Below are 15,683 nucleotides of genomic sequence, written 5' to 3'. Positions count from 1 at the left end.
TTCTTTCTGTACCTCTTGTTTAAGGCAGCAGGCGCAATGGATATGTAACTGAAAAGCATTGATTTTTCACTTTCTGCCTGGACTGCTTCCAGGAAGGGGTAATTGATCAGGGATGGGCTGGCTGGGGTGGTCTCTGATATGGGCTGGTCTCCGATGCGGGAGGTCTCTGATATGGGGCATCTCTGATTCGGGGTATGATATAGGGGTCCCTGATGGGGGATCTTTGATATGGGGGATTCAGGTGGGTGTGTCTCTTATTTGGGGGGGTCTCTGATCTGGGGGGTGTCTGATATGGGGGTCTGGTGGAAGGCTCTGATGGGACATTCTGATGCAGATCTCTGTTCGGGAGGCCTCTGATGGGGGTCTCTGATGGTAGAGTCCAATGGAGTTCTCTGGTTCGGATCTCTGGTAGAGTGGTCTAGTGGGGTGGGGCGGGGGGTGGGGGGGGGGGGGGGGCAGGTCACCTACTTCATACTGTGGTGACGTGGAGTGGTGATCCAGTAATTTTTGTGGCGGGGGGATGCCCCTAATTTCAGCGGGAATGTGGGCAGGATTTGCGTTGCATGTTGGAGAGGTGCCAGCCTACTGGCCCTTGGTATTGAGCCCCCTGCTCAAAATGGCAGACCGACAGCACGATTTTGAACAGAATCCTATGAGCTCCCCATCAAGCATAAATTTGCATGGCAAGGTTTGCATGGCAAGGGAGAGGTAATTGTTTCTGTGGCCTCTTCTAGCACCAGCACAAACTAGAAGCAATTCACTTCTGCCGGGAGGACATAGATCCCCAAACAGAGATTCCCAGCCATAATATCGAGTCCAGAATAACCTGAAGATATAGTCAAGAAGAAAATCTATCCTATCTGCATCCTGCTGGAAGTAGGAGAACGTGCAATTGGTCGACAGCCTAAACACATCACATGTCAGTCATCAGGGATGCATTAGACAGAATTTTCCTGCACCAGGATAGTGTTTTGGGTGGTGTGGGGAACCAAAAAAATGTGGAGCCGCAATGGAACTACATTCCAGTCTTCCGGATGTTTGCAGAAGTGGGTCAGGTTGGCTTCCTGCTAAATGTGATTTGGCCAGGGCCATTGAAAGCCTGCTTACCATTCTTAATTGGATAGCGACCATGGAAGCGGTCAATTAAGAGGCTGCCTCCACAAAACAAATTCTGTGTTCTGGCTCCCTACAAGTGCGGACTTGGGATTCCAATTTGGTCCTTACATTGAGATTCAAGGCACAAGAGGAAAATCTTTCCAAATATGTATATAGGTTTAGGGTATCTGAGAATCCATAGGATTTGCATGATAGTTAGTTACTTTAAGTATTAAATGCAATCCCATCTACTTATAGATTAAAAATCAATTATTGTAATAGCCACTGGATCACTCCACATATCATTGAGTGCATTTTGCATTTTTTGCTAAGATTAGTGAAAGGAAGAGATTATATTCACACAAGTTGATTTCTCTGGTATCAGTTTATGTACTATCCCCATTCTTGCGAAGTCTGAATGGCTCATCCACTTTCACAAATTGAGAAGAAATAGCTGTCATTGCTTTTTTGGGCATTGGAGCTTGTGAGAATATAAATAATTGTTCACGGATTCCTGAAGAGCTGCACGGGTCATTCCTTAGAGCAACAGCACCTCAAAATTAATATTATATAACCCATGGTTATTTCAGGTGATCGTGTGCCAACAGGCACTGGTGTGAAAAATGTTTTGATATAATTTAGTTCAAGGACATATGACATACACCTAAGTCTAAGACATTGATACTAATCATCTACATAACTATCACAAACTGCAATAAAACAGCTTATTTTGTAATACAATAGAAGCATAATCACACAGTTGATAATGAGACTATCAAGACAGCAAAATAATCTATGAATGAGCCAAACAAAATCAATTCAAATATTTGTTTTGGAATTCAGTTTATTTTCCAGGGGAGTATAATAAAGTATTGAATGTCTCAACAACAGAATTGTTACAAAAAGTGCCGGCATGTTGTCTTAAGTGACTATTTTTCTTTTAGAATACTTTTTAAGAACACTTTATATTTACAGGACAAAGTGGAGATATTGCTACAGGAAATTAAAGAAATTCAGAAAGTTGTAGATGAATTAATGAAAGAAAATACAAACCTAAAGGAAGTTGCTGAAAGCAAGGAGGTATGCATAACTGGTAACTGTGAGATGCTAATTAGAAAAAGAATGACAAAATTTTTTTTTCTTTATCTGAATAACACAATTAAGCAAGGGAAGTGGTGGTTTGCAAAAATAAAATTTTCTGTATTTTCCTTAAAAATTCACTGTTTAGGGGCAGCACGGTGGCGCAGAGATTAGCATTGCTACCTCATGGCACCGAGGACCCAGGTTCGATTCCGGCCCCTGATCATTATCCTTGTGGAGTTTGCACATTCTCCGTGTCTGCGTGGGTCATACCCCCACAACCCAAAAAGATGTGTAGGATAGGTGGATTGGCCACGCTAAATTGCCTCTTCATTGGAAAAAACAGAATTGGGTACTCTAAATTTAGTTCAGTCAACAAAATGTGAGGAATAAATTGTACTTTCAGCAAAAATGCAAGAACATTGAAACATACCCTGAACTGTAGAACTTTCAACATGTTCATTATAAAGGAAAAATTACAAGGTAATCTCCAACTATCAGTTGTACAGATGAAAGAACAATTAGTTGACCTGAAGAATGTGTCCTTCAATGCAAAATCAATGAATCCACTGAAAATATTGTCATAAGTATTACAGGTGGAATTACAGGCATAGGAAGTTATAAATTAGGGTGCCCGTTGAATTTGCTTTGTACATCTTAATCTGTGCATACCCCTCTCTGTAACATTTTATTGTGATTGGAGACTGAGCAATAAACAATTCAGGGCTGAAGTTCTACTTTTTCTGCCCCCTCTGGAGACTTTACAGCATTTCCTGTCTCTTACATTTAACAGTGGTTTCATTTATTAAGTACAAAATACTGATGTTCAACATGATCTCAATCCCCAGAGTCCACAATACAAGTATTACTGGAGCAGGGAAACCTATATATTTATCTATAAATCAACTACTGGCTGATAAATGGCCTTTTGACAGTAGCAGTCCAGCTCAGCTACTGGGAACACAACCTCAGGTCAGAACTTTCCAGCCATTCCCGCCGGTGGGATCCGGTCCCAGCGATGGCGTACCACCAACGCGGGTTTCATTGTGGCAAGGGTTGCATTCAATGGCAAATCTTGCTGACAACAGTGGTACCAGAAGATTCCACTGCCGGCCAATGGCTGGCCGCCTTTGCAGCGGGTTGCGTGGAAAATCCAGCCCAGAGTGTCTGGAATGCAAGATCAGTCGAATGTGAGGTATGATTGGCATAGGACATGGGACATGAGCTTTGGATCTATAATTCCACTATGGACGGTGCTACAGCGGATAACCGCTCTCTGATTGGAATGTGCTGTACTTCCTTACCTGCTGTTGGAGTGAAGCACACAGAGAAGGGTGCTCATGTCAGTGTTCCCTTAATTCTGTACCTTTGCACAGATTAGAAGACTGCTGATGCACATGGCTGTCCTGTAGCCCAGGGATGGCTCCTGGCAGCAAACAAGCCTCACCTCTCCAGCCTATGACACTCGTACACTAAGTCAGTGCAGTGGGCAACTGTGCCTAAAACGCTATCCAGTGCAGCAAACGAATGAATGATCTCATCCTCTCCGTGAGTGTAGGTCACCGTTAAATTCCCTCCAATGTAAACCTCTCATTGTGGCACCATGCAGTCAAATGGGTAATCTCTTCATTCCATCCTTGGAGCTGCCTCTCCATGAGAGTCATCACGCTTTCAATGGATGAGGCTGTGCTTGGAGCTTAGGATCACTGCAGCTTTCAATCTGCAAGGGCCCCTCCAAGACAGAGACCATGGCATGCAGACCCTCAGGGATCTCCCTGTGCAACACGATATATGTCCAGAATTAGATGCCTAAATGATGACTCCAGAGGCTCATCATCTACCTCAGAATCAGCATGGTCCTGGTCTCCCGCATTTCTCTGACTGCACATCCTGCTTCTTCCGTCTTCTCAAGCGAGTGTAATGTGCCCTCACCACTATGCACCACCAACTGAGCTGACACATTATTGCTCACTACCTCTGTGTTGGTGATGGGTGCTGAGAGGGTTTGCCGCGGTTACATCTTCCTTCAGCGCCTGTTCCAGTGTCAATGGAGGGCTGTAGGTCTCCTGGCAAGCTCTGTCGGAAGGCTCACCTGAGGGATGCAACCTATCGGGAAGAAATATTTGTCAAATCACAGAGTCAATGGTCTGTGTCATTGGTATCAGTTGCATTGCAGTCGCTCAGTGATTGGTGCATCACTGAAGTTCTCACGAGGGATGAATAACCCATACATTCTTTTCATTTCAGCCTATCTCGTTTCAGTCCAATGGGCTAATACCTTCCTTATTTCCTCAGAAATGTGTCATGTGAAAGTACCACGTGGGATGTGTGTTGTGAACAATGGCTCTTTCAGAGGCTCTGAAGATTTTGGGGGTAGAGACGGTCACATGCAGTACTTTACGGACAGAGACTAAAAGCAGACTGTTAGATTTGACAAAAACATTGGAGTTAACATTACCTGACAAAATGCGAAAAGATGAGGTAATTATGGCGGTGGCTAAGCATTTAAAGTTGCCTGAGATACAGTTTGATTAATTGGAAATGGCAAAAATTCAGTCACAACTTAAACAAATGGAACATGAGAAAGCATTTAAGCAGCTTGAATACGAAAGAGATAGAGAGGAAAAAGAAAGAGAGAGAGAAGAAAGAAGAAACTAAATAATAGCCCTAGCAGAACAAAGAGAAAGGGAGATGCAGATCAGGCAAAAAGATAAAAAGAGTGAGTTTCAATTTCAGAAAATGGCCATGAAACATGACAGTCATTTAAAATTGGCAGACGTAAAGGGAAACATACTGTTTGATGATAGTGATGAGGATAATGAGAAAGAGCGTCATAGTCGAAGGCTTGGTGGGAATCTATTTAAATATTTCCAAGCATTGCCAAGGTTTGATGAGAAGGGGTTAGAAGCCTTTTTGATTTAATTTGAGAAGATAGCTAAACAAATGAAATGGCCAAAGGACTTGTGGGTATTACTGATTCAAACAAAGCTGATAGGTAGGGCTAGTGAAGTGTTTGCATCCCTACCGGAGGAGGTATCTAGGACGTATGAGCAGATGAAAAAAATCCATTTTAGATGCATATGAACAGAAAAAGGTTCAGAAATTTAAGGAAAGAATCTGGTCAAACATACATGGAGTTTGAAGGGATGAAACAGAGTAATTTTGACAGGTGGATCACGGCTTTGAAAATAGACCAAACGTATGAAGCTATCAGAGAAATTATACTTTTGGAGGGGTTTAAAAATTCAACTCCAGATGTAGTGAGAACCCATGTGGAAGAGCAGAGGGTTAAAACCGCGAGATTAGCAGCATAAATGACAGATGATTATGAATTAGTTCATAAATCAAAGCTTGGGAGAAAGCAGGGAAGGGACCCCCCGGGCAGGCCGGTCGGCGGAGGAGCATCGGTGGCGGCGGCGACGGGGCTCGGTGGCGGCGGCGGCGGCGACAGAGGGGCTCGGCGGCGGCGACAGAGGGACTCGGCGGCGGCGGCAGAGGGGCTCGGCGGCGGCGGCAGCGGGGCTTAGCGGCAGGGCTTGACGGCAGCAGAGGGGCTCGGCAGCGGCAGGTCCAACCCCCCCCCAACGCAGGCCAGGAGCGGTGCGGCAGCGGCAGGCCCTCCCCCCCCCCCCCCCAACGCAGGCCAGGAGCGGTGCGGCAGCGGCAGGCCCTCCCCCCCCCCCCCCCCCCCCCAACGCAGGCCAGGAGCGGTGCGGCAGCGGCAGGCCCTCCCCTCCCCCCCCCCCAAACGCAGGCCAGGAGCGGTGTGGGACCGAAGGGGGGGCCAGGCCGGAGGCAGCGACCAGGAGGTCGCGAAGTGTGGCAGCGGGGACCCCCCCCCCAAACCGGCAGCGGGGACCCCCCCCCCCCCAACCGGCAGCGGGGACCCCCCCCCACCCCCCGACCGGCAGCGGGGACCCCCCAACCAGCAGCGGGGACCCCCCCCAACCGGCAGCGACCACCACGTGGCAAGAACAAAGGGACTGGGCAAAAGCCTCTCTCTCTCTCTCTCTCTCTCCTGGGTGAGTGAGGAGAAAGGAAGGGGGAGAGAAAACCAAAAAAAAAGACATATTTCTGTTTTTAAAAAAAACCCCAAAAGAAAACTGGTAAAGAGAAAGGGGGGAGTTTATACTATTTTCTCTCTTTTTACACTCGCTCCCAGCAAAAGTAAGCCCATCGGAGAGGAGTTGCATAAAAGCGGGGAGGAGGAGAGAAAATAATTAAGAAATAAATAAATAAAATAAAGGGGTAAAGGAAAGAAGGGGGGAGAAAAAAAAAATAAAAAAAAAAAAAAAAAAAATAAAATAAAAATAGGGTGCGGAAAAGGGGGGAAAAGAAAAACAAGGGGAGAAGAAAAGATGAAAGGGAAGGGGGAGAAAAAAATGCCAGAAGGGAGCCAAGAGAAAGGGGGCACCGGAAGTAGACGGGGCAAAGGGCAAGCCAGCTCGGGCGAACGAATCAGCACACGAAGCGGCGGGAAGGATGTATCGCCGCATCAAAAAGAGCTGGACAGACAGGTACCCTCTCCCCTGGGGTTAGAGGGGGGCGTGAATTGGAAGGCAGCCTTTGCCGAGGTGGTGAGGGAGCAGCTGCAGGCAATCAAGGCAGAGTTGAAAGCAGACGCAGAGGCCGCAGTACAGGCAGCAGTGACCAGGGCCATGTCAGGGGTGCAGCAGGCTCTGACCAGATTGGAGGAGAAAGTGGATGCCCAAGGGGAGAAACTGGAAGCCCATGAGGCAACCATTAAAGAGCTGGAGAAAGCAGCGACCGACATGAGCGACCGGGTCACGGCCCTGGAGAGGGAAGTGGCGAGACTGGGTGCAACACAGGGGAGCCTGAAGGGCAGGGTAGACGACCAGGAGAACAGCTCGAGAAGACAAAATGTTAGGATAGTGGGCCTGCCAGAGGGGATCAAGGGCAGAAATCCCACAACATTCGTGGCTGCGATGCTGGGCTCCTTAGTGGGGGGGGGACACTTTTCCCACCCCACCGGAAATGGACAGAGCTCATCGGTCACTGCGCCCGAAGCCCAAGACAGGGGAACAACCGAGAGCAGTCATAGCCAAACTGCACCGGTACCGAGATAGGGAGACAATCCTGCGCTGGGCCAAGGAAAATAGAGCCTGCTATTAGAACGGGCACGCCATCCGAGTCTACGAGGATCTTGGAGCGGACATAGCTAAGAGACGGGCTGAGTTCAACAGAGCGAAAGCAGCTCTCTACAAGAACAAAGTGCGTTTTGGTATGCTGTACCCAGCAAAACTCTGGGTCACATACCAAAACAAGGAATATTTCTTTACAGCCCCTGCTGAGGCGAATAGGTTCGTCGAGGAGCACGGGCTGGAAAAACGCCATGGGAGGTAGGGACGAGGGGCCCATGGCAAGGAGAAACTACATGCCGACGGGGGGGTGGGGAGGGGCGAGGCAAAGCCAGCCCCCTCCCCCCCGGCAGGAACACCCAGAACAAAAAACAACCCACTGCCCAAGGGACCGCTCCAGGTGGGAGGCCAGGCCCCAGCACGAGGGAACGGGAGTATTGGAGAAGGGAGAGGAGAAGCGGGACAGCAACCTCCGAGAGGGGAGCCACTGTGCTAGCAGGAAAGCTAGCGACGGGGGCACGCAACAAAGCAGGGCCGCAGCGCACCCCCAACAGGGGGGAAGGTGCCAGGCAGGGGATGGGGAGGATCACCCATCAAAGTCGGGAGAGCAAATGGGGACAGGAATAGGGGATAGAGGAGCAAAGGAGGGGTACACAGGGGAGGGGGGAAAAGGGAGAGAGCGGGGGGGGGGGCACACCCGGGGTGCGAGAGACCAGGGAGGGGAAATGCAGGGACAAAGGGACAAAAGTGGCCAGAAAAGGAACAGGGCCACAAAGTGCCACAAACAAGGGCTTGAAACAGGGAACCGCTGCAAGCACCCACCCAGTACGGTCTGTGGGCGAAGGGACCCCCCGGAGTGCAGGGGACTACCCGTGTGGCGGACACACAGTGGACGGCCATGGCGGGTGCCCCCGGGACAAGGGGAAACCCCGGAGCGCAGAGACCCGACCGCATGGGGAGAGCAGTGATAGTGGCCATCCTGGACGGCCCCCTAACAAAGGGAAACCCCAGAGGGCAGGGGCGCGTCCACCGGACAAATATGGTTAATCCCACAGGAGCGAGGGGGCAGAAGCCCCCCACCAGGATAGTCACCTGGAACGTAAGGGGACTTAACCGCCCAGTGAAGAGATCTAGAGCCCTCACCCAACTCAGAAACATGAGGGCCGACATAGTCTTCCTCCAAGAGACACACCTGAGGGAGCACGACCAACTGCGGGTAAGAAAGGGCTGGGTGGGACAAACCTATCATTCCTGTTATGGGACAAGGGCCAGGGGGGTGGCGATCCTGATTGGCAAGAGGACAATGTTTAGGGCGACAAAGACGGTTACAGACCCAGGGGGGCGGTATGTCATGGTCAGCGGGGCCCTGGATGGGGCGCCGGTAGTTCTAGTCAACGTGTACGCGCCCAACTGGGACGACACGAGCTTCATCCAAAAGACCATGGCAGAAATCCCGGACATAGCGACGCACCGACTAATCATGGGGGGGGGGGGGACTTCAACTGTGTACAGGACCCAAAGACGGACAGATCAAACCCCAGAACGGGGAAAACCTCAAACATGGCAAGGGAACTCAGTCACTATATGGAGCAGATGGGAGCAGTAGACCCCTGGAGATTCGCCCACCCGGGGGAGAAAGAATTCTCTTTCTTCTCCCCAGTACACAACGTGTACACCAGAATTGACTTCTTTGTGGTGGGGAAAACGGTGCTTCCAGGGATAGACAAGGTGGAATACTCCGCAATTGTGATATCAGACCACGCTCCACACTACATGGACGTGCGGCTAGAGACGGGAAGGGCCCAGCGCCCCACATGGAGGTTGGACGGTGCCTTACTAGCTGACAAGGCCTTCAGCGAAAGGATAGCGATAGCGGAGTACACGGAGAACAACCAAAACGGGGAGGTCTCACCCTCCACGTTCTTGGAAGCACTTAAGGCCGTACTAAGAGGGGAAATCATTGCCTACAAAGCGCAAAGAGATAGGGAGGAAAGGGTGGCTAGGCAGAAGCTGGTCGACTCCATGCAGGAGGTAGACCGTAAATACTCCGAGGCCCCGACCGTAGAGCTCCTGGCGGAGAGAAAAGAATTACAAAGGAACTTTGACCTGCTCTCCACCAGGAAAGCAGTACACCAACTCCGCCAGGCACGCGGGGCCCTGTATGAACACGGAGACAAAGCCAGCCGCCTGTTGGCACACCAGCTGAGAAAGCAGGCAGCCAGCAGAGAAATTGCGCAAATCAGAGGTACCAGAGGCACGTGGGAAACAGAACCAGAGAGGATCAACGAAACCTTCAAGGCCTTCTACCAAGAGCTGTACACCTCAGCGCCCCCAACGGGGAAGGCTGGGATGAACCGGTTTCTTGATGGACTGGACATACCAGTCGTGGGAGAGGGCAGAAAACGGGATCTGGAAGCACCACTAGCACTGGGAGAGATCATGGAGAGCATTAGCTCCATGCAGACGGGGAAGGCGCCGGGACCGGATGGATTCCCGGCGGACTTCTACAAAAAATTCGCGACAGCGCTGGCCCCGCACCTGCGGGAGATGTTCACAGACTCGCTAGCTAGGGGCACACTGCCACCCACGTTAGCACAGGCCTCAATCTCGCTGATACCTAAGAAAGACAAAGACCTAACGGAATGTGGGTCATACAGACCCATATCTCTGCTGAACGCAGACGCCAAAATACTGGCCAAAATCCTAGCCAAAAGGCTAGAAGACTGTGTACCTGAGGTGGTCACAGAGGACCAGACGGGCTTCGTCAAAGGTAGACAGCTTACCGCGAACATCAGGCGCCCGCTGAACGTGATAATGACCCCCTCCGGGGAGAGAACACAAGAGGTGATCGTCTCCCTGGACGCAGAAAAGGCCTTCGACAGAGTCGAAAGGAAATACCTCATAGAGGTACTGGAGCGGTTCGGGCTTGGAACAGGGTTCACCGCTTGGGTAAAGCTCCTATACAACGCTCCCATGGCGAGTGTACGGACCAACAATACCAACTCCCAATACTTCCAGCTGCACAGGGGCACCAGACAAGGATGCCCACTGTCCCCGCTGCTGTTCGCACTAGCAATCGAACCGCTAGCAATCGCGCTCAGGGCAGCAAAAAATTGGAGGGGGATCCGAAGGGGAGGTAGAGAGCACAGAGTCTCACTCTATGCGGATGATCTGCTCCTCTATATCTCGGACCCACAAGCAGCATGGACGGAATCATCGCGCTCCTGAAAGAGTTTGGAGCCTTCTCGGGCTACAAACTCAACATGAGCAAAAGTGAGATCTTCCCAGTACACCCGTAAGGGGGGGGGGGGGGGGGGGGGCAGCACTAAAGGGGCTGCCGTTCAAACAAGCCCGACATAAATTCCGCTACCTGGGGATCCAAATAGCCCATGACTGGAAAGGGATCCACAAATGGAACCTCACCAGCCTGACGGAGGAAGTTAAAAAGGACCTGCAAAGATGGAACACACTCCCGCTCTCCCTCGCGGGGAGAGTCCAGACGATCAAAATGAACGTACTGCCCAGGTTCCTTTTCCTGTTTAGATCCATTCCGATCTACATCCCCAAGGCCTTTTTCAAAGCGCTGGACAAGCTTATCATGGCGTTCGTATGGGGGGGGGGTGTAAAAATGCTAGGATCCCAAAGAAGGTCCTACAAAAAACAAAAACCTAGCCCTCCCGAATCTACAATTCTACCACTGGGCAACAGCCGAGCGAGTAAGGGGATGGATCCAGGAGCCAGAAGCCGAGTGGGTACGTGCGGAGGAGGCCTCCTGCATGGGAACCTCCCTCCGGGCCCTCGCCACGGCAGAACTCCCATCCCCACCCAAAAAACACTCCAGCAGCCCAGTGGTGACAGCCACCCTCCAATCCTGGAACCAACTGCAGCAGCAATTTGGCCTGTACAAAATGTCGGACAAGGCTCCCATCTGCAACAACCATAGGTTCAAACCAGCACTGACTGACGCCACCTTCAAAAGGTGGAGGCAGGACAGGGGGACACTGACAGTCAGGGACCTATACACGGATGACAGGATCGCAACACTGGACGAACTGACAGAGAAATTTCAGCTAGCTGGGGGGAACGAGCTACGGTACCTGCACCTCAAAAACTTCCTACGAAAGGAGACAAGGACGTACCCACAACCGCCACGACAGACGCTACTGGAGGACCTACTGGACGCAAGTATCCTAGAGAAAGGGAACTGTAGTGACATGTATGACCGACTGGTAGATAGGGACGACACCGTACTGGACGCAACAAGAAGGAAATGGGAGGACGACCTGGGGATAGAGATCGGGTGGGGACTCTGGAGCGAAGCACTGCATAGGGTCAACTCCACCTCCACGTGCGCAAGGCTCAGCCTGACGCAACTAAAAGTGGTACATAGAGCCCACTTAACGAGAAACCGTATGAGTAGGTTCTTCCCGGAGGTGGAGGACAGATGTGAGCGGTGCCAAAGAGGCCCGGCCAACCACGCCCACATGTTCTGGTCTTGCCCCAGACTTGTGGAGTACTGGACAGCCTTCTTCGAGGCTATGTCCAAAGTGGTGGGGGTGAGGGTGGAGCCATGCCCGATAGTGGCGGTCTTCGGGGTTTCAGACCAGCCAGATCTATTCCTGGGGAGGAGGGCGGACGCCCTTGCCTTTGCCTCCCTGATCGCCCGCCGTAGAATCCTGTTTGGCTGGCGGTCAGCAGCACCGCCCAGAGCTGCAGACTGGCTGTCCGACCTCTCGGAATCTCTCCAAATGGAGAAAATCAAATTCATAATCCGAGGGTCGGACGACGGCTTCCACAGAACGTGGGAGCCATTCATGCAACTGTTCCGGGACCTGTTTGTGGCCAACGTACAAGAGGAAGAATAGTCGGGTGGCCAAGAATCGGGAAAATGGACGGGAATCGGGGGAAGGTGGGGGGGGGGGGGGGGGGGGGTTACGGGCTCGTTATGGGGGTTTGATGGCAAGCCAAGGCCCAAAACCAAACTATAAATGAATGCCTATAAACATGTGCCTCGGCCATACTGGGGAATGTAAAATATGTATGCTGGCTAAAGGGGGCGGCCACAATTGATGTTATGAAGATGCTTACCTGTAAATATTCATGTTAAATTTTTGTGTTTTCTTTTTTTTTTCCTCTCTAATAATTTGTAATTTGTCATATATAAAATATGAAAACTCAATAAAAAACATTTATAAAAATAAATAAATCAAAGCTTGGTTTCCGACATCAGTTTCAGCCTGTGAGGGATAGAAACTGGGGACATGAGAATACTCAAGTGGTAAAGGTAAAGGTGATCTGATGGGAGATAATAAGGAGAGTGTACCTCAGACTAAAAAAGAAATCCAGGAGGGTGGAAGAGACATGAAAAGATTCAAATGTTTTCACTGTCATAAACTGGGCCATGGAAAGTCACAGTATTGGTGGTTGAAGAAAAACACTGGGAAGGCTGATGTGGTAAAATAGGATAAGACAGTGTGGTTTGTGAAAGTGGTGAAGGAAAGCCCAAGTGAAGCGATGGAGATGTAAAAGATTGTACAGCCTGATCAAGAGGTGATTGATCAGAAGGTGCCAGATCTCTTTCAAGAATTTACTTGTGTGGGTAAAGTTTACTCATGTGTATCAGGAGGAGCAGGTAAAGAAGTCACAAAGAAGTCACTATATAAACATTTCTGGAACAAGCCTTTCCATTCACCTGAAGAAGGAGCCGTGCTCCGAAAGCTCGTGTTTGAAACAAACCTGTTGGACTTTAACCTGGTGTTGTAAGACTTCTTACTGTGCTCACCCCAGTCCAACGCCGGCATCTCCACATCACAATTTTAAGAGATATGGGAGCTAGTCAATCTTTAATGGTAAGAGATGAGGAGTTATGTAGTCTGGGAAGAATGTTGCCAGAAAAGGTGGTAATATGTGGAATTCAGGGTGAGAGGAGTAGTGTTCAATTATATAAGGTAAGATTGGAAAGTCCAGTGAAGAGTGGTGAAATGGTAGTCGGGGTAATAGAGAAATTATCTTGTTTAGGAATACAGTTTATCTTGGATAATGATGTAGCTGGATCACAGGTGGGAGTGATGCCTCCTGTGATTGATAAACCAGTGGAAAATCAGACAACTGAAGTGTTGAAGGACGAATATCCTGGGATTCTTCTGGATTGTGTAGTAACAAGGTCGCAAAGTCACAGGTTAAGACACAAGGAGAAATCAAAGAGTGAAGATGAAGTTGAAGTGCAATTATCAGAAACGATTCTTGATCAGATGGTTGAAAAAGAACAAGAACAGGTGGAGGATGAGGCGGATATTTTTAGTTCAAGAAAACTGGCGGAGTTACAACAGAAAGATATAGAAATAAAACGGATGTATCAGAAAGCATATATGGAAGAGGAATCTGAGTGTGTATTAGAATGTTATTACTGTAAAAGTGATGTCTTGATGAGAAAATGATAACCTTTACATATGCAGGTGGATGAAAAGTGGGCAGAAATTCCTCAAGTAGTGTTGCCGGTCTGGTATAGAAAGGAGGTATTGCGAGTTGCACATGAGGTACCAGTGGGAGGTCATTTGGGAAGATGGAGAACTTAAGCTAAAATACAAAACACATTTTTATCGGCCTGGACGACATAAAGATGTAGTTAGATTTTGTCAATCATGTCACACATGTCAAGTGATAGGGAAACCTCAAGCAGTGACAAAACCAGTGCCCCTAATACCTATTCCAGCATTTGAGGAGACTTTCACAAGTGTCCCAATTGATTGCGTGGGACCGCTTCCTAAAGCGAAAAGTACGAATCAGTATCTTTTGACTGTAATGGATGTGTTTGCGAGGTGTCCAGAGGCCATATCAGTCCGTAATATTACAGCTAAAAAGTTTGTGGAGGAGTTACTTAAATTCTTTACGAGATATGGACGTCCCACAGAAATACACTTGATCAAGGATCAAATTTTACCTCAAGGTTACTCAAAGCAGTTATAGATAGCTGAGGAAAACATTTTTAAAAATCAACTGCGTACTATCCAGAATTGCAGGTAGCGTTAGAAAGGTGACATCAGACATTAAAGACAATGTTGAGGTCTTATTTTTACGATTATCCAGAGGATTGTGATAAAGGAATTCCATTCGTACTGTTTGCAATTAGGGATGCACCTAATGAGTCAACCAAATTCAGTCCTTTTGAACTATTTTTTGGTCATGAGGTAAGAGGACCACTTAAATTGATTCAGGAAAAATTCGTGAGTGAGAAATTGGAAATTACATTATTGGATTACGTGCCAAATTTTCGGGAACAATTAAATAGAGCAGGTGAGTTGGCTGGACAACATTTAAAAGTTGCACAAAATGTGATGAAATGGGTAGCGGACAAGAAATCCAAAGTTCGTAGTTTTGCCAGTGGAAATAAAGTTTTAGTATTGTTACCAGTGGTAGGTGAACTTTTAAAAGCAAGGTTTTGTAGACCTTATCAGATTGAAAGGAAATTCAGTGAGGTGAATTATGTGGTAAAAACGCAGGATAGAACGAAAACGCAGGAGAGAACGTGTGTCGTGTGAATATGCTTAAAAGGTACTTTGAAAGGGAAGGAGAGAAAAAGGAGGTTTTAATGATTCTAACTCAAATGATGAACCAAATCCAGATGACTGAATTTTACAGACCTCAAATTAAATTGGAAAATGAGGATGTTCTTAAAAATTGGGGTCAATTGTTGAATTACCTTCCAGAGGAATAACGGACTGACCTGAAAGAGTTATTGATGTCACATGGGCAAGTCTGGAGAAAAATTGGGAAGTACTAAAATGGCTAAACATGATGTAGATGTGGGAAAGGCTGTTCCGATTAAACAATATCAATATAGACTTAACCCTTTAAAATTGGCACAGGTTAACAAAGAGATTGAGAGTATGCTTAAAAATGGAATAATTGAAGTGGGTTGCAGCCAATAGAGCACACCCATAGTGATGGTACCAAAACCAGACAGTACCCAACGGTTGTGTGTTAACGATTGGAAGGTTAGTGCAGTTAAAAGAACGGACTCTTATCCTATCCCACGTTTGGAGGATTGCATTGAGAAAGTGGGACATCAGCTTTTATTTCTAAACTGGATTTACTTAAAGGTTACTGGCAGGTACCTTTATCCGAAAGGGCAAAGATTTCAGCTTTTGTGGCACCAGATGGTGTGTACTAATTCAAAGTTATGCCATTTGGCATGAAAAACGCACCAGCCACATTTCAGCTGTTAACTAACAAAAGTTGTTTCAGGATTACCCAATTATGCGGTATACATCGACGATCTGGTAATTTTCAGCCAGACATGGAAAGAACATTTAAATCATCTGATGGAGTTATTCCTAATCGTAGAATTTACAGTGCAGAAGCAGGCCATTTGGCCCATCGAGTCTGCACCGGCTTTTGGAAAGAGCACCC

General features: G+C 48.4%; 1 protein-coding gene across 5 annotated transcripts in view; it reads left to right on the top strand.

Annotated features, from left to right (window-relative positions):
- The window catches only part of sycp1 (synaptonemal complex protein 1), a 741,816-nt gene that overhangs the window by 264,547 nt on the left and 461,586 nt on the right, over window positions 1-15,683 (top strand). For 4 of the 5 annotated variants that reach the window (XM_038820848.1, XM_038820846.1, XM_038820845.1 and 1 more), the window contains exon 16: window positions 2,071-2,175. The exons of the other annotated variant lie outside the window; for it this stretch is intronic. In XM_038820848.1, coding sequence (XP_038676776.1) covers window positions 2,071-2,175 — 105 coding nt within the window. The remainder of the gene's footprint in view (window positions 1-2,070; window positions 2,176-15,683) is intronic. 5 annotated transcript variants of the gene reach the window in all.

This window comes from Scyliorhinus canicula, chromosome 15 (genome assembly GCF_902713615.1).
Source record: "Scyliorhinus canicula chromosome 15, sScyCan1.1, whole genome shotgun sequence".
In the NCBI taxonomy this organism is placed as follows: domain Eukaryota; kingdom Metazoa; phylum Chordata; class Chondrichthyes; order Carcharhiniformes; family Scyliorhinidae; genus Scyliorhinus; species Scyliorhinus canicula.
The sequence above is the reverse complement of the archived record's forward strand: the minus strand, read 5'-3'. Positions and strand labels throughout refer to the sequence as shown.